At 41.2% G+C, this 27151-nt stretch overlaps 2 protein-coding genes across 4 annotated transcripts in view; one reads left to right on the forward strand and one right to left on the reverse strand.

The window, feature by feature from the left end:
• Positions 1-17108, reverse strand: part of LOC130918518 (serine/arginine-rich splicing factor 11-like) — a 26901-nt gene extending 9793 nt beyond the window's left edge. The window contains exons 1-2 of one of the 2 annotated variants that reach the window (XM_057840262.1): positions 16813-17108; positions 10251-10384 (exon numbers count right to left, since the gene is read on the reverse strand). In XM_057840262.1, the coding sequence (XP_057696245.1) occupies positions 10251-10384; positions 16813-16934 (256 nt within the window). In that variant the 5' untranslated portion in view covers positions 16935-17108. Of the gene's footprint in view, positions 1-10250 lie in introns of both variants that reach the window. The other variant, XM_057840263.1, reaches the window with a different exon arrangement.
• A 365-nt stretch (positions 17109-17473) lies between these two features.
• Positions 17474-27151, forward strand: part of xxylt1 (xyloside xylosyltransferase 1) — a 32837-nt gene continuing 23159 nt past the window's right edge. The window contains exons 1-4 of one of the 2 annotated variants that reach the window (XM_057842155.1): positions 17474-17606; positions 17951-18015; positions 22806-23409; positions 24565-24712. In XM_057842155.1, the coding sequence (XP_057698138.1) occupies positions 22891-23409; positions 24565-24712 (667 nt within the window). In that variant the 5' untranslated portion in view covers positions 17474-17606; positions 17951-18015; positions 22806-22890. The remainder of the gene's footprint in view (positions 17607-17950; positions 18016-22805; positions 23410-24564; positions 24713-27151) is intronic. The other variant, XM_057842156.1, reaches the window with a different exon arrangement.

Here is a 27151-nt window from a genome sequence, read left to right on the forward strand (position 1 = left end):
TTTTCTCCAAACACTCAGAAAGGCAAATGTTCGTTGAACAGGCGATGCTGCACTCTCTCACGATGCCCGTAGAATCCCTCTCCGTCGGCGGGTCGGCGTCGTCCTCCTCGTCGGCTTCGGCGTCGAGTGTCCCTTCTCCCAGTTGGTTCGTCCACAAACGCTTCGCTCACTTGTTTAGCAGGTCGCTAGACGTTTAGCCAAGTGTTGGGGCTCACCACGAGTCTCTTTGTTAGTGACGGGCGTCGCTAGCTTCTCGGTTAGCGACGCGCGGCCGTTAGCCTCTGTGTTAGCGACGAGCGACTGTTAGCCTCTTTTTTAGCGACCAGCTCCACTCGTCCCGCTTGAGTAGACCACTCAAAAACATCCAAACAATGACGATTGACGTCCTCAAAGTCCTCTTTTTGAGCACTTTCGCCAAAAGTCAATCAAAAAAGTCCACAATTGTCTCAGCTCTGACACTCTGCCGTTACCGGACGTCTTTCCACCCAGCCTTCTAGAACGTTCTTCCTCTCTCTCCCTTCGCTCGCTCTCACGCAACCCCGGAAGTCCTTACTCCCAAACTGTCATGCAATTAACATTTTTAAAAACTAAATATACATCTCTTTTTACATATAATTGTGCAAAACTTCTCAAAAACTGTTTAAATGAAAAAATAAATTACAAACATGAAATAATTTTACAGAATATATTTTTTTCTCATAATATATAGTTAACACATAACTTGGTGGTTAATGGATGTAAACCTTATAAACTTTTATTTCTCCAACTATTAATATAACATTTGTTTGAAAATACTGATGTATTTTTAACTATGTTACACCCTCCCCCTTTTAAAATGTCTGTGTCCTCACCAGACACTAAATTTGGGTACTGGTTTGGGAAACAATTTAATGTTTACCGATCTTAATGACAATACCACGGTGAACTATAGTCAAAGGCTTTTCACTAGGTTTACCGAGCTCGTCATATGTAAGTCTAAGAGTAGGTTTACGGAGTCTTTTAGAATCAGGCTCAGAACGAGTCTTGGGTGCAAGACTGCCTTCTGAATCTTCATTCTTGGGAACTTCTTCATCTGACTCCAACTCCACTTCATTTTCCTCTTCGGAATTCTCATCACTTTCCTCATCTATCTTGTCTTGAGATTCATGGGTTATACTTTCTGGATCCAATCCATCCTCTTCCACAGATTCCTCTTCAAGATGCTCCTCTTCACTTAAATCCAAATCTGACTCCGAGTTTTGGTCATGTTGGGATTCAAAGATAGGATCATGGTCGAATTCAATGTCATTCTCTGTATTCTCTGATCTAGCAGCTTTCCTCACTCTGTGTGCTGTAGGTGACTTGGCAGTTTGGGGAATAATGAAATACTCCATATCAGACGATGAATCTGAGGTTTCTTGTAGCTCTCTTGTCTCTAGACTTGGAACTCCCTGATGATTTCTGGAGCTTTTTGATCTGGTCTTGGGCCTGGCAGGTGGCTCTTCAGCCTGGCACTCAGATGGCATTCTAACAAACTGTCCAATAGGCAGAAGATGATCCCTGTGGATTGTCTTTGTCCCTGGCCGTCCATCCTCGCGTTTGATTTTGAACACAGGCAGATTTGGCATCCTTCCTATTACAACATAGGGTTCAGGATTCCACTTGCTCTCTAACTTGTGTTTTCCTCTCAGGCCCAAATTTCGGAGTAGAACTCTGTCGCCCATCTCTATGGACTGAAAAGTTACTCTCCGGTCATACAGTTTTTTGTTTCTCTGGTCTCTTTTGTCTGCAGCATCTGAGGCCAACTTGTATGCTTGCTTCAAGTCTTCCTTTAGCTTTGCGACGTAGCGACTGTGGCATGTGCTCTCTATGCCATCAGGGGACGTACCAAAACAGAGATCAACGGGTAGTCTCGCTTCCCTACCAAACATTAGGTGATAAGGCGAGTACCCCGTTGAATCACATTTTGTGCTGTTGTATGCGTGGACGAGATAGGGCACATGCTGACTCCAGCTACGTTTTTTCTCTCGACCAAGCGTACCAAGCATGGAGATCAGAGTTCTGTTGAACCTCTCTGGCTGTGGGTCACCTTGAGGATGATATGGCGTGGTTCTTGATTTTCGAATACCCATCAGGTTCAACATTTCTTTTATCAGACGACTTTCGAAGTCTCTACCTTGATCAGAATGGATTCTTGCAGGAAGTCCATAGTGCACAAAATACTTTTCCACAAGTGTCTTTGCCACAACTTGTGCCTTTTGGCTTTTAGTCGGAAATGCCTGTGCGTATCTGGTGAAATGGTCAGTGACTACTAGGACGTTACTGATCCCCTTTGAGTCTGGTTCCATTGATAGGAAATCCATGCACACCAAATCCATGGGTCCATGGCTTATGATCTGTTGCAACGGAGCTGATCTTTGTGCAGATGTCTTGTGTGTGACACATTCGCCACAATTTCGGATATACTCTTCCACTTCCGATGACATCTTGGGCCAAAAAAATCTACTCCGGAGCAGATCAACAGTTTTTTCTTGTCCAAGGTGCCCAAGATCATCATGCATGGCTTGCATAACATTCTTGCGGAAAATTTTAGGAAGAACCAGTTGACTGACCTCTTCTCCAGAAGGTTTTTTGCTTAGGCGGTACAACAATCCATCTTTTAACGAAAGTTTTCCTGCTTCTCTTTGAAGTCTAACTATTTCAGAATTTGTGGGTGCATCAGGCCAGTGTCCATGCTTTATGGCCTTTACAGCTTCTCTGATGGCTTCGTCTTCCTCTTGAGCTCTTGTCAGACTTTGCTTTGACATCTGTTCAAGGGAATTCAACTGAATTTGTGTGGGATGTGCATACAGGTCTGGAATGCACTTGGACGATGCACCTAACTGAGCGACATACACTGGTGTAGTATAGGTGGGTTCTGAATTGCAGGCAGGATGACAAAGAGTCTTGACCCCAGACTGTGGTATCGTCACCCAATCGTCATCTTCAGAATTGACTTGGTTTCTTGACAGCAGGTCAGCGTCAATGTTCTGTCGGCCTGGTCTATACTGGACATCAAACTCATATGTGGACAAGGCAGCGAGCCAACGGTGCCCCACCGCATTGAGCTTGGCAGTTGATAGTACGTACGTTAGAGGGTTGTTATCAGTACGTACCGTGAATCTTGCTCCATACAAATAGTCATGGAATTTGTCTACAACGGCCCACTTGAGGGACAAAAACTCCAACTGATGAATAGCGTAGTTTCGTTCAGATACGCTTAACTTTCTGCTTGCGAAAGCAACCGGGCGCAGACCTTCCGGGTATTCTTGGTAAAGTACTGCCCCGAGTCCCTTCAAGCTTGCGTCCACATGCAGAATGTAAGTCTTTTGTGGATTTGCGAAAGCCAATACAGGTGCATGGGTTAGGCAATGTATGATTTTGTGGAATGCGTCAGTGCAAGACTTGTTCCACCTTTCTCCAAAAGGCTCTGACTCTTTCAGATAGTCTTTGTTTGGATCGGGGGCTTTCTTCTTACTCTTCTGAGTAGGTGCATAGCCTTTGGTGAGTTCAGTCAGTGGCCTGACTATTTCTGCATAACGTTGGATGAATCTTCTGTAGTAGCCACAAAAACCTAGAAAAGATTGCAGCGTCTTCAGATTTGTTGGCATGGGCCAGGTGGTTACCGCTTCTATCTTTTCTGGGTCAGGGGTGACACCATCGGCTGACACTATATGCCCCAGATATTTAACTCTCGGGAGACAGATTTGACACTTATCGACTGAAAGTTTTAACCCAACCTCTCCAAGTCTGTCTAGGACCTTGAGCAGCCTTTCTTCATGCTCTTCAAGTGTTCTACCGAAAACAATTAGGTCGTCAAGGTACACTAGAACTTGCAAAAGGTTCATGTCTCCCACAGCTTTCTCCATTAACCTCTGAAATGTTGCTGGAGCTCCTGTGATGCCTTGAGGCATTCGTTCAAACTGGAAAAATCCTAACGGGCAAATGAACGCCGTTTTTTCTTTGTCCTCTTCTGACATAGGAATCTGGTAATACCCTGAGCGCAGATCAAGCACGGAGAACCACTGACTTCCTGTCAGAGCGTTCAAAGCATCTTCAATGCATGGCGTCGTATATTGATCAGGTATTGTACGACTGTTCAATAATCTGTAATCAATGCACATTCTCACAGTCCCATTCTTTTTCCTGACAACGACTATTGGAGAAGCATAGGGGCTGCGAGACTCTTTGATGATGCCAGCTTTTAGCAGTTCTTGCAAATGCTTTCTTACATCTTCAATGTCTGCTGGTGCTAATCGACGAGATCGTTGCCGAAAAGGCCTGGAATCTGTTAATCGGATGCTGTGCTCGGTCCCTTTTGCCAATCCCACATCCCACTCCTGTACTGAGAAGACATGAGACTTCTGGGCAAGCTTTCGTCGTAGTCTGTTCTTCCACTGTTCAGATATTGTGGAATCCCCAAAGTTGATTTGGCTTGCATCAAACTCTGAGGGAGTCTCCTCTTTGGGTGGAATGTTCTCCACTGAGTCAATGTGAAACATACTCCCAATTACTGTTCCCACTGGAAGAGAAATGTCTCTTGTTGATTCATTTTTTACCAGTATTCGGAAACTGTTGATTTCTAATGCTTCACTGGGCACAATCATTGGATGAATAAACACGTCAGCAGGTAATGTGGTTACTGGTGCCGTGTCCATCATCAGGATTTCTTGCTCAACTGGGTGCTTTAGGTCAACTTTGCACACAATTTGCATCGCTTTATCTGGTGACAGCAACAAAGGACCTGGTCCCATCCATCGAACACGCCCAGCTTCGTCGCCTTCTTGAGCTGGTAGCTCAACACTTGACGGCGTACTTTTATTTGTGCCGACAGAAACACGAAGCCCTAGTGCACTCATGACATTAGCATTGTCTTTAAACTGGTAGGCCAAACGTCTGACGTGGCTTGTGTTGGTGCCAACAATTATTGAGGCTTGTCCTTCCACTCTTGGACTGGGACATATGAGGGCTAAGACAGTGACTATTTGACTTGTCCCAAACACCTCAGCTGGATATTCAAAGTCGACTACAACATATCCACGGTACGGGTAGCTAACATCTGTCAGACTTAATCCCCATAAATCTAGTCCTTCAACTGGAGAAATGGGAACATCAGCCAAATGTTGCTGGTACCAGGACTCAAATATTATTGTCACCTGGGAACCACTATCCATCAAAGCAGTACCTTCGTGCCCATTTACTTTCAATGTCACCAAGCTAGGTGGTCCAACCAACCCCTCAGGAATTCCAGATATTTTTGGCACATCAATTGCACTTTGTGTGACTGAACAGTTCACCTGAGTTGTTTTGGCCTGATTGCATGCTTGACGGTTTTTTGACAAATTCAGCGCTTGAATGAGCTTCTTTATCACTTTAGCTTTGTTTTCCGAATTTGGGCACTTGGCAGCAAAGTGTCCACCTTCTCCGCATTTATAGCAAAATCGCTCCTCCGAACTTTGTTGCTGGCGTTGTGGATAGGTGCTAGCTGGTTGGGACATTTTCACTGATGAGACAGCCACTTGAGGTTCCAACACTTTATTGCTGACTTTTTGTTGCAAGCGTTTTAACTCTTTCTTCAAAGCAGCAACTTCTCGATCAGCGTTACTATCACTGTCTTTTGCATTAACGGGACTCTTTGGAGCATTTGTGGCTTCGGGAGTCGGGTTTGAGACTACTGCAGCTACTAAAGCTTTCAATTCCTTTATCTCAGATTTTAATTGTTGTATTTCAGTTGTTTTTACATCAACAGCTTGTTGTACATATGAACTTTGTACCACAGGAAAATGTTTTCTTCTTGAAGCTTCATATTCTTCTTCTGTGCGAATCTCCTTTAGCAATTGGAGAAACGATGGGGGTTTAGCTTTTCTTTCTCTTAGTCGAAGATTAACCAGCATCATATCTGAGGCAACTGCACCCCGCAACAACTGTTCTAACCTTACTTTGTCAGCACAATTAGCCAAAAGACCACCTCTTTGGACAACCTTATTTAACGACTGTTCTAGACGTCTGAGGAAGTCTGAGAGTTTCTCCGCTGGCTGCTGCTGCAACAAACGAAAGGCAAAATACAGCTCTTCTCCTGATTCTGCTGTCCCAAAAGCATGCTCAAGTGCTTCTAAACAGTCTTCTGGACTTACTTCAGGATCACCAGTGCGTGCTGCCTGAACAATATCAAGGGCTGGTCCTCGCAAACTTTCCATCAATCTTCGCCTCTTTTCTTTGCCAGAGCATTCGCACTCTTCCACAAGTAGTCGTGCCTGACTTAACCAGTGTTCAAATTGTTCCTCTCCAGCCGGAGTGGGCAACAATCCTGAAAATGTTCGTAGACGGCGATAGCTTCCTAAATCATTTGAAGGTTTAGTTTTGCCGAGCAACTCACTCACTGCTTGTAGAATGGCTGCTGTAGACTTAGCCGCATCCTCGGTGTTGGGTGATGGTGCATGCGCGTTTGTTGTGGGATTGCTATCTGCTTGCTCTTGTTCGGTCATTTTCCGGTGTGTTTCACTAGTTACTGGAAAATGATCAGCTGTGAGCACAGTCCAAGGTCCTCCACCATCAATGGGGTAAACATCAACTGGGACCGATTTACGTTCGACAGTTTCTTTGCATTCACACAAAGCTAGAAATTGTTTCTGTTGTAGGCTTGACGTTCTAGCTCGAACACGCACACGTCCAAGACTCTTCACCGTTTCCATTGTTTCTTCAATGGCTTCTGTGTTCACATCTTCAAACATGAGCACCAAGACCGCATGAGCCTGCTCTAAAGACTCACTTTGGCACCAATCTTTTAATTTTTGTACTAACTGCACTTGAGTTTCCATTTTGGGTTTAAATGAATCACTGACTAATTTACACAATTTACTTACAAATTTTCACAGAATGCACAAAAAATACAAATTATCCCAGCGGTGCCTCCATTTTTATGTAGCGCCTCTCTAGTGTGACAAACTATTATGAGAGGTGGCTAACCTGAGTTCTTTCCTTTTTAGCAAAATCACAATTCAACTATCTTTCTTACTATCTGTTATATAGGCATTCACTGTGAATTTTTGAAAATAAATATTTTCTATTAAATTATCAGTGTTCGATTTCTTTTCCCTAGTTTCTCACTATTTCAGTTTAAAATTGAAATGCCCCACTCATAAACCTTTTATCAAATGGCTTATTAAACACACCAGTTATGTATGAACTATATACATTTAATGAAAAATATAGGCAGTTGTTAAATAAAATTTGTTCTCCAAAAAAAAATAAGTTTCAACACAAATTGTCCACACACACAAGCTAAGCTATGGGCCCAAATTAATAAGTCTAAAACCGGCAAAAATTAACTAAATTTGTCTTACGTGGCTGGCCAGATTCGCTGCTTGCGTGCGTAGTAGCCTTAAACAAAATGGCTCCTTCACCCGAAGGCCAAAAAAAACTGAGGGTACCTTAATGAATCCCGTTTTCTCCAAACACTCAGAAAGGCAAATGTTCGTTGAACAGGCGATGCTGCACTCTCTCACGATGCCCGTAGAATCCCTCTCCGTCGGCGGGTCGGCGTCGTCCTCCTCGTCGGCTTCGGCGTCGAGTGTCCCTTCTCCCAGTTGGTTCGTCCACAAACGCTTCGCTCACTTGTTTAGCAGGTCGCTAGACGTTTAGCCAAGTGTTGGGGCTCACCACGAGTCTCTTTGTTAGTGACGGGCGTCGCTAGCTTCTCGGTTAGCGACGCGCGGCCGTTAGCCTCTGTGTTAGCGACGAGCGACTGTTAGCCTCTTTTTTAGCGACCAGCTCCACTCGTCCCGCTTGAGTAGACCACTCAAAAACATCCAAACAATGACGATTGACGTCCTCAAAGTCCTCTTTTTGAGCACTTTCGCCAAAAGTCAATCAAAAAAGTCCACAATTGTCTCAGCTCTGACACTCTGCCGTTACCGGACGTCTTTCCACCCAGCCTTCTAGAACGTTCTTCCTCTCTCTCCCTTCGCTCGCTCTCACGCAACCCCGGAAGTCCTTACTCCCAAACTGTCATGCAATTAACATTTTTAAAAACTAAATATACATCTCTTTTTACATATAATTGTGCAAAACTTCTCAAAAACTGTTTAAATGAAAAAATAAATTACAAACATGAAATAATTTTACAGAATATATTTTTTTCTCATAATATATAGTTAACACATAACTTGGTGGTTAATGGATGTAAACCTTATAAACTTTTATTTCTCCAACTATTAATATAACATTTGTTTGAAAATACTGATGTATTTTTAACTATGTTACACTTTGTAACCCGAGTCTGTTCTGTGCCGCCCCGCGTTCCGCTCCCACCTCTGACTAGGCTGGGACGAGAACCCGCGCGCCGCGACAATTCTAGTCGGCAGGCAAGCTCGGTAACCACTGCGCCAATAAAGCTCGAGCCAACGGCGCAGCCGTTAGCGACCTTACATGAAGGAATCGGCGGGGAGGTTTCCACGTGCTACAACGGATACACTTTCTGTGTACCCGCTACACTCTCCCCCCGAAACCTTCGCTGCCGATCCCGGACGAGCCCCCATTTGTAACCCGAGTCTGTTCTGTGCCGCCCCGCGTTCCGCTCCCACCTCTGACTAGGCTGGGACGAGAACCCGCGCGCCGCGACAATTCTAGTCGGCAGGCAAGCTCGGTAACCACTGCGCCAATAAAGCTCGAGCCAACGGCGCAGCCGTTAGCGACCTTACATGAAGGAATCGGCGGGGAGGTTTCCACGTGCTACAACGGATACACTTTCTGTGTACCCGCTACATACATATTGTAATGTGTAACCATAATTGCAGCAAAAACAAAGTCAGTTTCATGAAGCTGGTTGATTTCCAAGTTCTAATTTCTAAATGACATTTCTATTGCAAACAGTGTATAGTGGATGAGTCCATTCTGGGCCCATGCACAAAGCCATTTACTGTACAAGAAATGTATTAATATTTGACTAATGATCAATAATTGAACAATTGTATCTTAAATAAAACTAATGGATAGTGAACCTGACAGAGCTTGCAGAGTTGCACCATGACTTTAATGCATATATTCAAAACGGTGCATTAATATTACATTAGATGATGCACATTAAGTAGGCTCTGGCCACTATTATAGAGGAAAAAGTGTACCGTAGGAGCATAACCTACTTTGATGTAACATTATAAGTTTTTTCAACAACTCTAAACCAAAACCAGTATGTATAATTAAATACCTATAGGGCATTATCAGCAAAAGCCACAGTCTAAGAAAAAAACAAACAAACCAATACATAATAAAATGTGCCCAAAGCTGGAAAAAAGGTCAATTCAAAATGGGGAAACTTCTATGAAGATGAATCCATGGCTGTGCAATCTGAAAACAGTACAGTATTTTCATGTTCATCAGACATTTTCGTGTTGTAAAACAGACGCGCACATACACTCACACACACACACACGTGCACAGCAACAACAGAACTGACACTTGAGAAACAGGATAAGGCTGCAGAGGACAAAACGGTTGGTGGCATTTGCAGCAGGGCCTGGTATATAGGGCTGGCTGCACCAGGAAAAACAACTGTAAAACACAACAACAAAAGAAACACCACTGTTAAAATGGGAGATGCACTCAACCCCTTCAGAGATTTGTGTGGAGATGAAAAGATGAAAAGGTAAAACGACTTCTTGGTCTTCTGGTTAATTAGTGCATTTTTTAAAATACAATTACTGTATTTGTTATGTGTATGTTTCATATCTACAAATTCTGAACATGTGGGTATATATTGGTCGGTTGTCGGGTTGTTCCATCTCATTTTATTTGCAGATAATAAGTGTCCCAGTAAGCTCTTTTAAAAAATGGATGCATTTGTGTGAACAAATCTAAGAAAATATTCCTTAAATAGATGAAAAATAGTTAAGAGAGAGAAAAAAAAGGGAGACATGAGGGGCTTGTAAGCCTGGTGCCATTTTTTTCTGAGGGCAGCAAAGGACCACTTTCAGCCAGCAAGGAAGGGGCTCTCTGCAATTGACTTGTCCACTATGAAAACCACAACACAAATAACAGTTTACAGCTAAATTTCAAGACACAAATGGACACAAATTCAAATTTTCACTTTATCAAATACCTTATTCCATCAGAACTCTTGGTTTGTCAGACAATTAACAAAGGTGGAGCACATGATGACGCTCTTTTAACGTCATCAAATGCATAAGCAATGTGTCACATACTGTATGTTTCAGAGACAGGAAATGGACACCAACCTTCTGCGAACGGCACCACAATCAAGGCCCGGTCCACGAAGACAGTGTTGGTCAAGTGCTGGGAGACTCCCACTGACTCAGACTCAAGGAACTTTACAAAACACACACGTGAAGTCACAGGCAAGGGAGAGTCACTGAAAGAAAACACACATATGTTGTGCAAAACATACAAACAGCGACAACCCAATAAGACCGCTTCTTCAATGAAGACAGTCAATCACCTCTAGGACAAAGTCTCTAAACTAGGCATGTGCCGATTACTGGTTTCAAGGTATACCGTGGTATGAAAATGTCAAGGTTTCAAAACCACAAAAAAATTCTGTCATACCGTCCCTAAGGTGTTAGCTAGCGGTGCAACGGTTTGCGGGTCAAAGTCGAACCGTTCGGTTCGCCCTGCACGGTTCAATAAGCCTTTATGAACCGCGCCTTTTCGGTTTTGCAATTTATGTATTCCGAACTCGAGCGAAGTGAAAGTGAAACAAGAATTAAAACAAATAACTATGGCAAGTGGAGAGACCGAGGAGGAAGCACCGGCTTCTTTCAAATCTGCGGTGTGGCAATATTTTGGTTTCCAGGTGGATTACAATGCGGAGGGAGAGAAAATATTGAAGAAGAAAAAATTGCAAGCATTGCTGAGCGCTTGTTCCCCATGCTAATGGCAACACTTTTTATAACATGACTCCGGCACCTCAGCCAGCATCACCCACAGATATCACTTTCTCAGGGTAGGACAACCCCGATGATGACACCAGTGAAAACACACGGCGGGCTTCGTTAATGTATTTGCAACACTTGACCTGCGTTACATTGTTCCCTCGCGGACATATTTCTCCAACAACGTAATCCCCGACATTTATGAAATGGCACGCAAAGCCATCAAAGATTTCGCTAAAGCACATAGTTTCGCCCTGACCACTGATAGTTGGAAGTTGGATGTCCCGTGCTACAGAGTGCTACTACCTAACTGTGACGGTCCACTATAATCCATACCTGTCAAATTGTACGGTCTCGTCGTAATTTGTACAAGTGAGCACTCGTTTTTGAATGTGTATGCCGTACATTACGTTCAAAATCTGCACGTTTTTCTTGCATTACGTTTTTTTTTTTCATCCGTTCGGATCTGGTCACCGTTTCTGCAACGAGACAATGCGTTGCTTGATTGACGCGAGAAAAGTCAGAGACTCGGAGAGGAAAGAGTTTGTTGAGATGCTGTAGCAAACGCGATGCTAGGCTAGGTGGCTCCAATATTACCTGACTTAGCCGACAACATACAATCTACGCCTAGATGTCTCAGGCATCTAGAACTACATGCGAAATGACAGACTCGGTAGCGTTAGTAAACAGCCGCCATTTTAGAGCAGTAAACTTCTCAGAAAGGCTCTGTTGTAGTAAACCTTACGAGCGAACCTAAGCAACTTTTTATCTAAAATACTCCTAAATCGGCAAAATCTTGACTTGAGTCTATCTTTAAAGGATGAAACAGTTTTAAAATTTTCACATGTCAAAAGTAGACAGAAGGGAACTAATGCAAAATCGGGAACAATTTTATCAACTTTAACGGATGATTCACAACATTAAATGACCTCCAAACATAGCAAAGGTTACTATGTTTTTTGTTTTGTTTTTTTTTTAATGGAAAAAAAAAACATGAAAGCAATCACCAGTTACTTTGCCAAGTAACTTTTTTACTACTGTGTATTTCAGTAGTCAGTCACTACACTAGCCAAAGAGCTAAGAGGCATTTTAACAGTCGAAAATGTTTACATTTTAAGTGTTTATTTCATTTTTTAAAAAGCAAAATAAAGGCAGTTAAAAAAACAAAAAAAAAGCAAAACGCAAACCGAAACCGAACCCGTAATCCCAAAACCGGGGTTCGAACCGTGTGCTAACTGAACCGTTGCACCCCTATTTTTTATGTCCCAAAAATGCATGGAAAAATCCCTCGCTTGCAGCTGTAAGGCTCAACCCTCCCCCACCAGTTGTTGCTCAGTGTCAATGAGTCAACTGTGCTACACGCTGGCTGGAGGAGGGGAAACTCCTGAACTTTTTCCCCCATCGATAAAAACAAAATCGCTGGTATGGGAACACTTTGGCTACAGAAAAGTTACAGATGGCTGCGTATGAGAAGAGGAGGGCCAACCAAGATGTAAAACATTTTTGCGGAGGGTTGCTGCCAAGGAGGAAATTCCACCAATATGATTTCGCATTTATACACAATTAAATACAGTTGTGCCTCTACATAGTTAATTCGTTCCAGGACCTTGTTTGTAAGTCGAAATGGTCGCATGTCAAGCATGATTTTCCTATAAGAATACATTATAACTCCATTAATTCGTTCCACAGCCCGAAAACCTACACTAAATCCTTAATAAATACTGCTGGTACTATTAGAAATGGCAATTACATACAGCAAAACACATACATTATTTATAAAAACTGGAATAATAAAATGATAATAATTCCTGTAATAATGTAAGAATCAGATTCTAATGTGGCGGACGTTTGCTGTACTTGAACGCACCATGTGTCTGACGTGTTAGAGAGAGGGAGCGGAGCGGTTGAGAGTTTACTTTCACTTTTAATGTTTTCTTGAGAAAACCATCAACTGCAGTGGACAGTAGGCGTGTTGTGTTGCACAAGTTCTGAAATAAATCGCGCGAAAGTGCCGCCGCGACGGAGCCCCCCTCGCAGCCGATCAGCGGAGACTGGGGCTTCTTCCCCGGCGGTTTCTGGGCTGGCTCTCCAGCGGTTAGAAGTAACGCGGCTTCTTCCCCAGCGGCTTTCAGGCTGGCTCCCCACTGCGGCCGGCTTCTGAGAGCTGGCCCTCACCTTCATTGCGCCTCGGGGTTATGCCGATGGGAGGACCCTCCAGGTTAGCGTCACCTTTTTCCCCTTCGCCACCTGCACTAACCTTCTTGGAACCTGTGTTGATTTCTGTCTCAAGAAAATCCGACGTGCACCCGTCTGCGGTGCTGTCATGTCATCGTATTTCGAGCATGTCGTCGGATGTAGAAACAAATGGCGAATAAAATTTTACGTCGGACGTCGAAAAGATCGTGTGTCTAAGCGATCGCATGTCAAGGTAGCACCATATTCGTAAACACTTTTATGAATGTTTCCCACCTGCTTTTTAGAGTCAACTCCAGCGTGTTTAGTGTGTCTAGCGATGGTTCAACGTGGTGTTTTTTTCCTCTGGCAATTTTTTGTGTTGAAAAAGTGTGTGTGTGTGTATAATGTAAACATGATACGAGTCATACACATTTGCTTTTTATGGAAAATAATTAAATGATTTTTGTTCGGCTGGTCATAAGGTTGAGCTGTGGCTGTGGGTTTAGGCTCACCTAAAGCAGTGTTTTTCAACCTTTTTTGAGTCACGGCACATTTTTACATTGCAAAAAAATCTTGCGGCACACAACAAACCAAATATGTTCCAAAATTATTTTCTGTACTGTATATTTAATTCTAAAATAATTTCTCAGTATGCTTACTTACTCATTGTGAAACTTGAGCCTGTTCAGATGAACAAAAAGTCACTATCCTTAACCTTCAACAACTATCTCTTTCTGTCTTTCTTTGTTTTTATTTATTATTTTTTTATAGCAGTTAGGCTTGAAAAAGCTTAGAATTATCAGACAGGGGGACTTGAGCAATGTCTTTAACCGCATCAGGACCGAGCATCTCGCAGACAATGGCTTTGCAGACAGGTAGTATTAATGTCTCTGTCACAGTGTGGTACTTTTTGGATTTAACAACAAGTTCAGCAACAAGGTAACTGGCTTTGAGGGCTTTCTGATTTACCTTGGTAGTTTTTCCACAAAAAAGTTGCCAGTTTCTCTGTGTTTTCACGAAAGCGAACAAAATAGTCCATCTACTTGTTTTGAAGCGACGGGTGTTTCGTTTGAAGGTGACGTTTAAACTTGCTTGGCACCATGGCACTGTTGGATAGCTTCTTGTGTCGCGTTCAAGAATTGCCCGGATTTCTAGCCATTAGACACCTTGCTTTCCTCAACAATGTGTTGGAATAAAACACAGGTTGGAAGACTGATGGTTGTCACATTTGGATAAACTAGAAATGACATTTTCGAGTACATCGACACATAACGAGTCTAACCAAATGATGTGCACTAGACGTGCTAAGTTCCACATTGGCGCAGACAGCAAAAGTTGCTGATGGTGAGAAATCCGAGCAGTTCTTGACACAAGCAATACCTCGCTCATCTGCACAGTTATATAAAGGCGACATTGGATCATTTTTCGCGGCACACCTGACGATCTAGTGTGCCACGGCACACTGGTTGAAAAACATTGAACTAAAGGACTGCATTTATTTTAATTTTATTTAGAATTTTTTAATTTTTTTTATTTGAACCTAACATTATACTTATGTTCCGATAAGCTAATAGGTTTTGAAAAATAAAAATCCTGTTATATGGTAGTTTTTTTGTGTGTGTTTTTTATTACCCAGATATCTCAAAGTAAGACATATCAGTGGCCTATACTACGAACGGAGTTCAACCTCCCCAGAAGTAATCCAGTTTACCAGCGGGTAACCGGAGTTGACAAAACCTGGTTGTCTAGTTTGTGGTCAATCGGTGCTACGACGCTGATTATGAGGTTGATTAGTCGAACCTGTGTCAACCCAGTCAGAGTTACTGCGCGTTCACATAAAAGGGGGCGGAGACCAGAGTCAAACACTACTTGTGACGATGGCACGGGCACCTTACTTCACGGAGGAGGAATGCGTGATGATCATACGGAGTTATGAGGAATTAAAATCCACCCTCACCGCGAAATCGAACACCGTTTCAGCGAGTAGAACGCAACGGGTCTGTTGACAGCGAATTTACAGATCGTGTGATTTGTGAATGCGTCAATATGCCAGTTTACTTATGTCCATGCAAAGAAACAAAGCCTGCTGTCAGGACAATAAAATAAGATTTGGTACGTTAACAGTAAGAAATAATTTATCGCACATCATCACATGAAGCAGGATAATTGTATGTTTAGTCCCATTGACTGTATGAATACGTATGTCTTTTTTTTTTTTTTTTTTCCTTAGTTTGGGCCTAAAAAAATCAAGCCCGACCCGAGCCCGATCAATTAACTTTATTTGCAGGCCCGAGCCCGACCCGTTATTATTAACTCATTTACACAACGAAATAACGCTGGAAAAGTTCGTTAAATATATTTCTTGTATATGAGAGCAAAGCTCCGCATTCGTTTACATTCAGCAATTTCAACGATCAATTTGAAGCGTTTCCATACCCCACTTCGAATCGCACGGCATACAGTGTTCTTACGCAGATATTCAGCATCACCATTGGAATGCATATATTGTCCCTGGCGAAAGAGCGCATGGAGAGGCACACAATCTGCCCGTTTGTGAGGGCCTGACTTCGGCGGGTTACATTATAGTGACGTCCGCCTCGATCAGTTGGCACAGGTAAAGAATTCCCTCAGCTGAAAATCTTTCATGGAGAACATCTTCCGGGCACGCCAGCGGATTCTGGCGGTCTCCAAAAACCCGTGCACTCCGAAGAGAGCCCCTCACAATCCGCGCGCCAATGTCGTATGGGTCGTCCAGGTACGCTGTCATTGTCAGGAGGACACGTCCGCGGAGGAGTGCTGTTTAATTATAGCGTGGTTAATTAGAATTCTGGGGTTAAGCAAGATCTAACTCTGAGACGACCAGGTTTGGCGTGTGGCGTGTGTTGCCATGGCAACACTTCTTGGTTCCAACATATCCACCTTTCGTAGTCTCGCTTAGCTGCGAACTTAGGTCGCACGTGATGAAGTTACTCTCGAAGTTACCCTGCTAAGCCAGAAAACTGGCTTCGTAGTATAGGCCACAGAGCTGTAATTGTAATACAGTGATCCCGTGAAACCGTGATATTTTGGCTTAAGGTTATCACACCTTAGGAATATCATACCGGCACATGCCTAATACAGTCTGAGCAATGTGTCCTTATTGGGTGGGGTAGGAAGAATAAAATAGGGCAATAAAAAAAGTTTTGCCAGACGGGAATAAAAATAAAATGTCCTCATTTTACAACATCAACTAGTCCTTTACTCTATGTCCCATTTTAGCAAGAGACTCGGTTCAATTGTTGATGAAAAGGCTAGAGATAAAAGACATTTTCCAACACAAGCAAAGACACTTCTACTCATCCTTTAGGGGATTCAACTGCCACACATGACCTATTCATACATAAACACATAGATCACACAAACATCCTCATTGGGGAATGATTAAAAACACACCAGACAAAATTCTAGTGTCAAAATTCAGCATTCCTATGTTAAGAGTCAGTTTTCGACTGATCTATTGTATGTATCGATTGTATCTAATTTTCCAGTCTATAAATGGCATCAGCTAGAGTCTCAGAAGATTAAAAACTAAGATCACACATATAGTGGACATCAAGATGTAAAGTAGTGATGCTGATGTGGTTATCAACTGCTCCGCATAGGTGCTACCATTAGCATTAGCTCCCACCGAGGCCTACGCGATTTCCTCCAGGAAGAACCAGCGAGACAGGAAAGCATATCCAAAATCACTCACTCAGGCGGAAAGAGTTTGAGCTCTTCTATGTTTCCCAGAAAGCCGAAGAGAGTCCTCATTTGTTCCGAGGTTGTGCTCGGGGAGACGTTTGTCACCTGAATGACGTGCGTGCTAGAATTCATCTCGGAGACTCTTAAATTAATCACTAAACACTAAAATTAGGTAGCTTTTAAACAAGCGTTAATCAGATGCAAAATTTTTTAAAAGGATTTGCCAATCTATCATTTGTCACAACTGAAAAAATGATGCGCTGACTGTGAATGCAGAAAACGTAAACTTGAAGGAAGCATGTTACATTCAGGTATACTTTTAAAAATCGGAATTTAGGCAGTAACATTCCTCTTGAATCAAATTACTGTAGATGTAATTAGAATGCTGTCTTAACCCAAAAATTATACAATTGCTACTCTGCATAAATTATGCAATCCTTCAGTTTCTTTTATTGCCAAAGTATTTTTACAGTTAACTGCGTTTTGCTTTTTGCGTCACACACAAATAAAATAATGGATGCTTTTAACTTTAAAAAAAAAAAAAAAGTCAAAAATTAAATTTGAAATAATAAAAACTATAATATACTATGATAAAAGATGGTTCAAGTCGTTCGTTGCTAAACGGATTTATATTTTTCCAATAAACTTCAATGCAACATTACGCCAAATGGGCGGAGAGGAATGGGCGTGCTCATGGTTGCAACTAACCCTGCTAGCTTGCGGCTATTGCAAAATATACCATTCTAAAATGTCGTAGCCGCTACCTGGCGTCGGTAAATGAGCTGGATGGCTTTCGACAACAAGGTATATACATATACCTCACAATTATCTATAGTTGCATGTGTTATAGTTTTGCTTTCGTTTAGTTTGGCAACGGTACGTAGCGTACGATGCTGAAGTTATGACCAGGTCACCCTTGAAAAAGAACGAGATCGCTGTGTCAACGTGTTGTTTTCACCTGGTTACGAAAATGTGTTTAATGATTCATTGATTGATTGGTCGTGGTTCTTGAAGCAAGTTTGTAAACAGCTCCCTTAACGTTGTTATAATATTCTTGCATCGTATTTTTCATTTCACTGTAGTGTTCTAGTATGCGAAATGCACAACTGTACTATATATGTTTAACAGAACCAATGTAACGTTTTCAGAGTGTGGCTTTTGGGGGGGAAAGGTTATCAAGATGAACCTGCAGAGAGAATCCACGTTTCAATATGTAAGTGAATACGTACAGACATTCAACCTCTTGTCTCTGTAGTGCATACAACAGTATCATTTAGCTGCCATCTCTCATTTTTATCGCTTTATGTGCCATATTCATATCCAAACACTATCTTCCCATTTTACGTCTCTAATTGGATGATTTTTCTGAGGAAAATAGAACAGATTTATAGCTTTGAATTGCCTTGTGTTGAATTGTGCTATATAAATAAATTTGCCTTGCCTTGCCTTGCCTTGCCTTACGATCTGACTACTTAAATCAGATCAGACAAGTCTCCTTAAAAGCCTCTTATCTTATCCTTTTTTTGCCTCTCTTACCAAGACCAGTCACACTGTTGCATCAATCACAATACGAAAGGAACCCTATAGATTAAAGTATACAGTGAGGAGCAGAAGTATTTGCACTAGGAGTGTGACAAAATATCGAAATGGTGATGTATCGTGATCAGTGTTGTTAATAACGGCGTTACAATATAACGGCGTTACTAACGGCGTTATTTTTTTCAGTAGTGGGTAATCTAATTAATTACTTTTCTCATCTTGGCAACGCCGTTACCGTTACTGAGGACGGAAAGGCATGCGTTACTATACTGGTCGAAAAGTCTGAGGGAGACGGACTCACCGAGACGACAGAGCAGAGCAGGAGTGGGGAGAGGCAAGAAAGTTGTGACGCCGAGCAGACGCGATGCTAGGTAGCTCCAATAATACATGTTGTAGCCGATACCCTACAAACTACGCCCGCATGTTATTGTAGATATGGTAGACATGGTAGATATCACATGTACTGTATATAGATATACCTAGATGCAAAATGACAGACATGGCACTAAATGCGTTAGTAGACAGCCGCCATCTTGAAGCAGTAGACTTTTTAGGACGGCTCTGTTGTAGAGAACCTTCCTAGCGAACCTCAGTAACTTTTTATAAAAAAATACTTCTAAATCGGCAAAATCTTGACTTGAATCTATCTTTAAATGATGAAACAGTTTTAAAACTTTCATATGTCGAAAGTAGAGAGAAGGGAACTAATGCAATAATGGGAGCAATTCTAACAACTTTTAACAGTTGATCCACGGTAAAGAGTAAATTAGGGTAAAGAATTGGGCTCGGGCCAATTGTACCAAAAACCTTCACAAAAAACTTCACATAGTGTGGCCAATGTTTTTTTTTTTTTTTTTTTTTTTTTTTTTTTGAGGAAAAAAAAAAAGTAATTATCACCAATTACTTTGCCAAGTAACTAATTACTCTTACATTGAGGTAATTGAGTTACTAACGCAATTACTTTTTGGGAGAAGTAATTTGTAACTATAATTAATTACTTTTTTTCAGTAAGATTAACAACACTGATCGTGATACTTAGTATACCAAAATGTTATCGTTATGCTCCTGCTTGTTAGAAAACAAAAAAAAAAGGAACCAAAAGTTGCTACCAAAATCTTCCACAATAATGATGTCTCTGTTAACTCTACGGTTGCCATTAACGGCGCTAGACGCCCAATCTATTTAGACTGGGAGGGGTGGATAAACCTTTGTTCATTTGAAACCAGCGTATTCACACCCATTCTTTCTGATTTTGGGGCGTTTTAACAAGAAGTGACCCATAAATGCCCCAAAATCAGCAAGAAGTGACTAGTGCTTAATTTGTAAATCATAAGGTGCTGGAATGCAGAGTCAATATGACAGCGCAGGAATGACGAGACAGGCATAGGTCCCGGAACATACGCAGAAAATGGTGCTGAAAACAACACCCAAATGCCCACTTGCCATGGTGTGGGACATACAAGCCTCAATTTCAGATAATATCCATGGTATGGATGTTATGACATCAATTTACAATTATTTAGGTTATACTCTGCACATCACGGGGAATTGCCCACATAACCACAGGTGGGACTTGCAGTACACAGTCAGCAATTAGCAGTCAGCAATTTCTCAACAGGTCAAACTTGTAAAACATTTTTTAAAAAATCAGAGATTACGATAAATAACACAAATCTCCCTCAACGGCAAGTGACTTCAAATGTCCCCATATGAAACTCATTGGTTGTCATTGGCCGCCATAGATATCCAGTCCATTTGAAGTGGGAGGGATGGATTGGACGTCTACCAGTGATAAACTCACAATAGAATGATGAAAATAGCTTGTCTTGTTAATCTACTGGATTTCATAAGTATTTGTACCCCTGAGAATCAGCAATAATTATGACAGTCAAAGAATTGTCAGTCTATCTTTAAAAAAAAGTCCACCTTTACCCCATGAGTAACCACCCACCCACCACCTGTTTTAGCTCATTATTGTTATCTGTGCACCCCACTGTCAATCATATCCAACTGCTACCAGAGAGCTTTCGAAAGACAGCAGAGAAAACATTGTTGAGCTTCACAAATCTGGAAAAGGCTATGGGACATTTGGAAAGTAGCTTTGTGAGAATAAATCAACAGTTGCAGCAATTGTTAGAAAAGGGAAAAGGCTAAACATAACTGATCTACCTCGGACTGGGGCTCAATGTGAAATCTCTCTTGAGGCATCACTCATGATGAGAAAAGCGAGGGCTCAGCCTAGAACTACACGACAGGAGCTGGTCAGTGACCTGAACAGAGCTGGACGCACAGTTTCAAAGGCTACTGTTAGTAGAACATTACGGTGCAATGTTTTAAAATCATGCATTGCTCAGAAGATTCCCTTGTTGAAGCCAGTATATGTGAAGGCCCGTCTAAAGTTTGCCAGGGACCATCTGAATGATGCAGTAGGGTCATGGGAAAAAGTCATGTGGTCAGATGAGACCAAAATACAACTTTTTGGTGCAAACTTTACACGTCTTATGTGGAGGAAAAAGAAGATGGGGGTGGAAACCTCATGATCCGGGGCTAATTTTTGACAAAGGGGAAAGGATTACTGTACTGTATTAAGCAGAGGATGAATGGTGAAATATATCGTCAGATTTTGAGCCACAACCTCCATCCCTCAGTCAGAGACTTGAAGATGAGTTGTGGCTGGATCTTCCAACATGACTATGATCCGAAGCTCACAGCCAAGCTGACCAAGGATTAACTGTGTAAAAAGCATATAGAGAGTTCTGCAGTGGTCTAGCCAGTCTCCAGACCTCAATCCAGTAGAAAATCTTTGGATGGAGCTGAAATGACAGCCCCAAAACCTGACAGATCTAGAGAAGATTTGTGTGGAGGAAGGGGCCAAAATCCCGTTTTCCATATGTGAAAACCTGGTGAAGAACAGCGTCTGACCTCTGTAATTGCAAAATACTTATGAACTTCAGTCTATTACAAATAGATAACTGAAAAATCATACAATGTGAGTTTTGGCTTTTTTTTTTTTTTTTTTTTGTAAGATTATGTCTCTATAAGTGGAAATGCATCTATGATTGAAATTTCAGACCCATAGCTATTTTTTAAGTGGGCAAACTTGCAGAATCACAAGGGGTGCAAATACCTCTGCTCCTCACTGTGTATATACTTAGCATGAATATACTAGTAATCTTGCTTCTATGTGAAGTCTATTTACAGTATATCACTGTATAGCCCTGTTCTTTATGAATGGCATACCATAAGCAACACGTCACTTTTGCTCATTAATATTCATGACGTTAGCAATTGTGGCTAGGTGCGTCAACTTCCCGTTTGTCCCTAATGGTAAATGAATAGAAATAGTGTACGAACGAGATATTTACTGAGCTAAACCTACCAATTCTTTCCGAAAATGATGTCCCTGGTGCCAAATTCACTGGTAAAGATGTTGAAGAACATACAAATGTTCAGTTAAAGAGACTGCTTGAGTGTCGAGGTCTGAAAAAGACGAGCCGACCTGATCCATAGTTGGCTTTATTGTCGACATCTTTTTCTAGTGTGCACTGCCTTAGGCCACTGACAATGACATTCTCCTGTTTCAACAATCTATCCTTTACCACCATATGCCCTGTCTTTCTTTTATATTATATCCTCTGGTTGTCTTACGTCTCTGACCATTCTTGGGGGCAATTTACATTGCTATTTTTGTGTAGCAATCGCAAATGCTGCTTGGTGACAGCCAACGAACACTTTCAATTTTTTCATTGATAACAAATCTTAATTTTATAATTTATTTACACTTCCCCCTTACTAAAGTTGTTTTTTTTTTTTTTCACAGAAAAGGTAAAAGCGGCAGTCAGATCCAATTTTAAAATGCCACGCTAAAAAATAAGTAAATATATCCAAATGGCTTACCTCTTCGCCCTCTGAAGGACCATGGCCCCTAACAAAATGTTTACTGCATATGAAATGCGAATGGCTTCACCTTGCTGGCGTTAAACTGTTCTCTTCTGACGTCCGCGCAAGTTGATCCATTTTTCACATTTTGGGGTTTCGGGAAAGGTATGAAGAAAACATCCTTCATATGTCGTAATGTTTAAAGTCGTTTCTACAAGTTCCGTAGCAGCAGTGTTTGATCGGCATGTTCTATTTTTTGAAAGATATCCGGAGAAAACAAGCAGAAATTATATGGTTTGTGTGCGAGGGCCTGTCTATCATGTCCCACTTCCGTGTTACGATGGCGACATCACGGTCTAAAAATAGCATTAAGCGGTACGCTACTGCGACAATTAAGTATAAGCATCTCTGACCTGCTACCCATGGATTATAGAATTTTTCAAGACTTTTGCTCAAATTGCCTTCAAACCCTCACCCACTCTTATCTGTAACTTGACATTCAAGTGACTGTCACTGTTGATATCAGTTTGTTGATTTCATTAATTATGTTACTAATGTACTAAAATTTCCACTTTGATTTTTCAGGAACTGAATAGAATTTCCCCTGAACCAGAGTGACAAAAACTTGGGAACGGTTTTACTTCTATTTTTCTGACATGAGACTGCAGCGATGCGGATCGTCAGACTAGCATGCATAATCATGGCCAGGGTCAGTACGTTAAGATCCCTTCAGTTTGTGCTACTCCTGGCCGCTGCCCTGGCTGTGGTGGCATTCTACTACTTTGGCTCAGAGAATCAGAACTTCTCAAGCACTACCAGGAGGATCAAGCTGTCTCAGGCAAACCACAATGCCAACAGAAACAATGCAGATCTGACTTTAGATACCAGGTTCTCCCAGCTTGATGGATCCGAGGAAAAAGAAACAGGAGAGAGCAATGCTTTTCAATCCAAAACACGTGGCGACGAGACTCAGGACCAACGCTACAATATTCTCATGATGTTCACAAAAGTGGACAAAAACCGTAGCCTCCAAGACAAGTTCAGAGTGGCCATGTTATCTATGGTCAAGTATGCACAGTTCCTGGAAGGAGAGGTCTTGGTGTTTCATTTTGTGAGTGATCCAGCCAGTAAAGAACTGGGAGAGAAGATGCTTCAGGAATTCCTCACAAATGCAACGTTCAAGTATGAGGTAGGCATGCAGTGATCTCCAGCGTGGGTTTTGCCTTCAATTTTATTCAATAAGATTGAAGCATTGATGTTTGAGTTTAATTCTGGTAACTCAAATCATTCGTATTGCAAAATATTCCTATATTGAAATGAATGGAGATGTCAATAATCAATTTCAGACTCCCCCCAAAACACAAATAAGATGTTTGAGTTTTTTTTTGGTTGATCTTTAATGTGTTGAATTATTTGTTTTTCCCCCTCTTTCATGGATACTTCCAAATGAGTGACCTGTTTGCAGTTTGGCATACGTGTTTTTTTTTTTTTTTTTTTTGTTTTTTTTATGTGATTGGGTTTCTTTTGTCTCAGGAAAAAATAGTTTTTGAGACAAACGTAAATGTGTGACATCGGCTTAGGAAAAATGGTCAAATAAAACCTTTACATCTGCTTAAACCTGTTTAACATATCGAATCGACCCATTGGTTCCATCCACCTGCCGTAAAATTGGATTTGAACCAGTTGGTGTAAATGTATTCAGGCGAACTACAATGTGCGTCGTAGATTGGGCCATGTGATTTTAATTATCTATTTTTTCCCATTAATTTATTTGTACAAACTACTCCAGAACTACAACTACCAACATGATAGTATTTAAGTAAGATTCTATTATTAAAACTAAAAATTGTAAGTATGTTATTAGTCTTTTTTTCCCCCAGTATTTATAATATTTCGTTCTAGCTATTAAAACAACACAATCCGTATTTTCTTTTGATGTGTTGAGTTTAGTTTTCAAGACCTTAGGAGTTGATTGTAGACATTACACAAGGGGGCAGTGTTCGCTAAATAACATACATTAGTTGGGCGCGCTGGGTATTGGAAATGATCAGAGATTGTGTTGAGAACAAGCAAAAGCAAGGACACTGGCTGCATCAATCAATCAACCAATTTGTTGAGAATATATAAAAATACCATCTTATTGCAAGGGAAACATTGTTGCACTTTACGCCACTTTTTTTTTTTTTTTTTAAACCTGCAAAGCCCCAATTACCCAATTACACACAGTAGATGACTTTAATTGATGACCATCCCTATCCTTAAATTCTCGATTCTCAATGTGTACAGTTTACTGAATGGTTTTTACTCTGTAACTGGTTGCACTGTGTTACTACTGCCCACACAGGTGTTGTTCCATGACGTGGAAACTTTCACTCACAAGCTTTTCCCAATTGTGGAAGCCTTGCAAAAACACTTCAGCGCTGGTTCCTGGGCTTATTACAGTGATGCCATCTTCTTCCTGTCTGTAGCCATGCATCATATCTTGCCAGAAAGTAAGTCGAGCACTCTATCTACTCTATATTCACTCGCGTGTGTGTGTCATTGAAAAATGTAATATAAAGATGTTTGGAGCTTTTTATGGTTAAAGCATGTTCCTACTATTGGATATTGTTAGTTTTCTAAGCATTCCCCTTTAAAAAGCAAGAGTGCTCATAAAAAGATATCCTTCATGGCGTAGTGTTTGTCGTCACAGTGGACATAAAACACATGGACATGGAAGTGTGACACAAAGGAAAATTGATGTCCACACAGAGACAAGTGTATTGTGGGACCCTTGTGGATGACACCTTGAATGCCTAAGGAAATACGTATGTTACTATACATCAGTCAGTCCTTGTGTCTATTTGAAAACATTGTTTATTCAACGGTAGAGGAACTGATTTTGAAATCGTATGCATTAGGCCTGCATAATATATCGTTTGAACGTCGCCATCGCAATATGCGCATGTGTAATAGTCGCATCGCAGGAAGTGCAATTTGTGGTGTTTTTTTTTTTTAATGTAAACTTTTGTTTTTCTTCATAAAAGCAGCAATTGTGCAGGGACATGGCTTCCTGGATCCCTTTATATACACCAATCTTCATCACTCATATTTGAACCCCCTTAGCCTGGATTAAACTGTATTATATGAATACTAGGGATGTCCCGATCGCATATTTTTGCACCCGAGTCAGGGTCCGAGTCACCTAATTTGAGAATCTGCCGATACAGAGTACCGATCCGATACTGGAAAAAAGTTTTTTTTTTGTTTTTTGTTTTTGTTGCTTTGATGCTTGGTTCTGAGAACAGCCTCTCTTTTAATACTTTTTGTGTTGATGTGGTTTCTGTTGGAGGAAAAAAATGACACATTCTTAACGTTTTTCAAAGCTGTAAAAATGTGTAGAATAAATATTAAATTTCAATATTTCTCTCCGCGAAGATTTGCGTCATAGCCCGCGACACACTCTTGACTGCACTTGCCAGTGACGCAACTGACGTTCCGTTATACTCGCTATATGATTGGCCCAAGAGTTGAAATGCTCTCCCATAAAATGCATGTTTAAAAATGAAACATGGTCACAATAACACTTTTGGGTTCAATTATTTTGTAACCATGGACAATTTATATGAGGAAAATTTCCACTACTTAAAGTCAGTAGAATGCAGTATCAGGACTCTCTCCTCAAAATGTCCCAAGTACCGAAAGGCCCACATTCGAGAGAGACAGATTTGTGCGTTTGCTCTTTTATATAACATTTGTTAATAATACTCTCTGTGTGTGATATAATCAATCGCTTTACATAGGCATTTTTAAATAGGCACTTTTAAGCGAACACATTCAAGAACAACCGGACCATTTTTAAACAGGCATTTTATTGGAGAGTATTTCGAATCTTCGGTCAATCATATAGCGAGAATAACGAAACATCACTGTCAAGCACAAATGACATCAAAAATCAGATTTCTTTATTGAATTTCTATAATTTCATAAAAGCAATGAAACAAGTCATTAATATTGTAATGAAGTTAAACTTGAGGAGGCATCATACAACAGAGTAGTCACATGGTGCGTTGGATGCACTGCATGGAAAATAAACATTAAACCTTGAAGGCTCATTATTTTTAGCCGACTTAGTCATTTTGATAGTAGTCTAATATAGCTAATACAGATACATACAGCATGTATTGCCTTCATTATTAGGCTTATTTAAGGCTTTTGATATTTTGCGGCTCCAGACATATTTGTTTTTTTTGGTCCAATATTGCTCTTTCAACATTTTGGGTTGCTGACCCCTGTCCTAGAACTACCAAGGCGTTTCTAGCCCGATCAAAGCTACGAACCTGTCATTCACCGTTAACTTTAAGTACCATGCGCTAGCTGCACGGGTGACCAAAAATAGTTTGGTCGTACTGCTTAGCAGGAGGGATGATGAGAAGCTGTACGGGCATGAAACAGAAAAACATTTTCACCAGATTATGATCCTCTAAAAAATTGCGCGATCGGCCCGATTTCTGATCACATGATCGGAGTGGGACATCTCTAATGAATACAATATGGTCATAGTGAGTCAACCAAAGTCTTCCCAAACAGAGCTTTTCAAGCCATCTGATGAAAATAATTCTAGGTTTAATATCCCAATATATCGCAAACCCCCAAAAAGTCGCATTGTCAGTTTTTTCCAATGGAGTTCGTCTCAAATATGCGTGGATTTCGGAGAAACTAAGAAATTGTACTAACTGACAAATCCGGAAAAAATCCTAAAAAATGTCGGATGAAGATAATGTATGTCTAAAGGCTCTGTTCAACTGCCATGAGTTTAATCTACACAATGAAAGTTTTTCATGATTCATAATTAGGTTCCAAGTAAACCTTTTAATTGCTCCATTCACCCCGTCTGGAGATATCAAAAGGCAACGGCTTGTTAAATCTTATGATAATTTAGTCTTTTGAGA

This window comes from Corythoichthys intestinalis, chromosome 7 (genome assembly GCF_030265065.1).
Source record: "Corythoichthys intestinalis isolate RoL2023-P3 chromosome 7, ASM3026506v1, whole genome shotgun sequence".
Lineage (NCBI taxonomy): Eukaryota > Metazoa > Chordata > Actinopteri > Syngnathiformes > Syngnathidae > Corythoichthys > Corythoichthys intestinalis.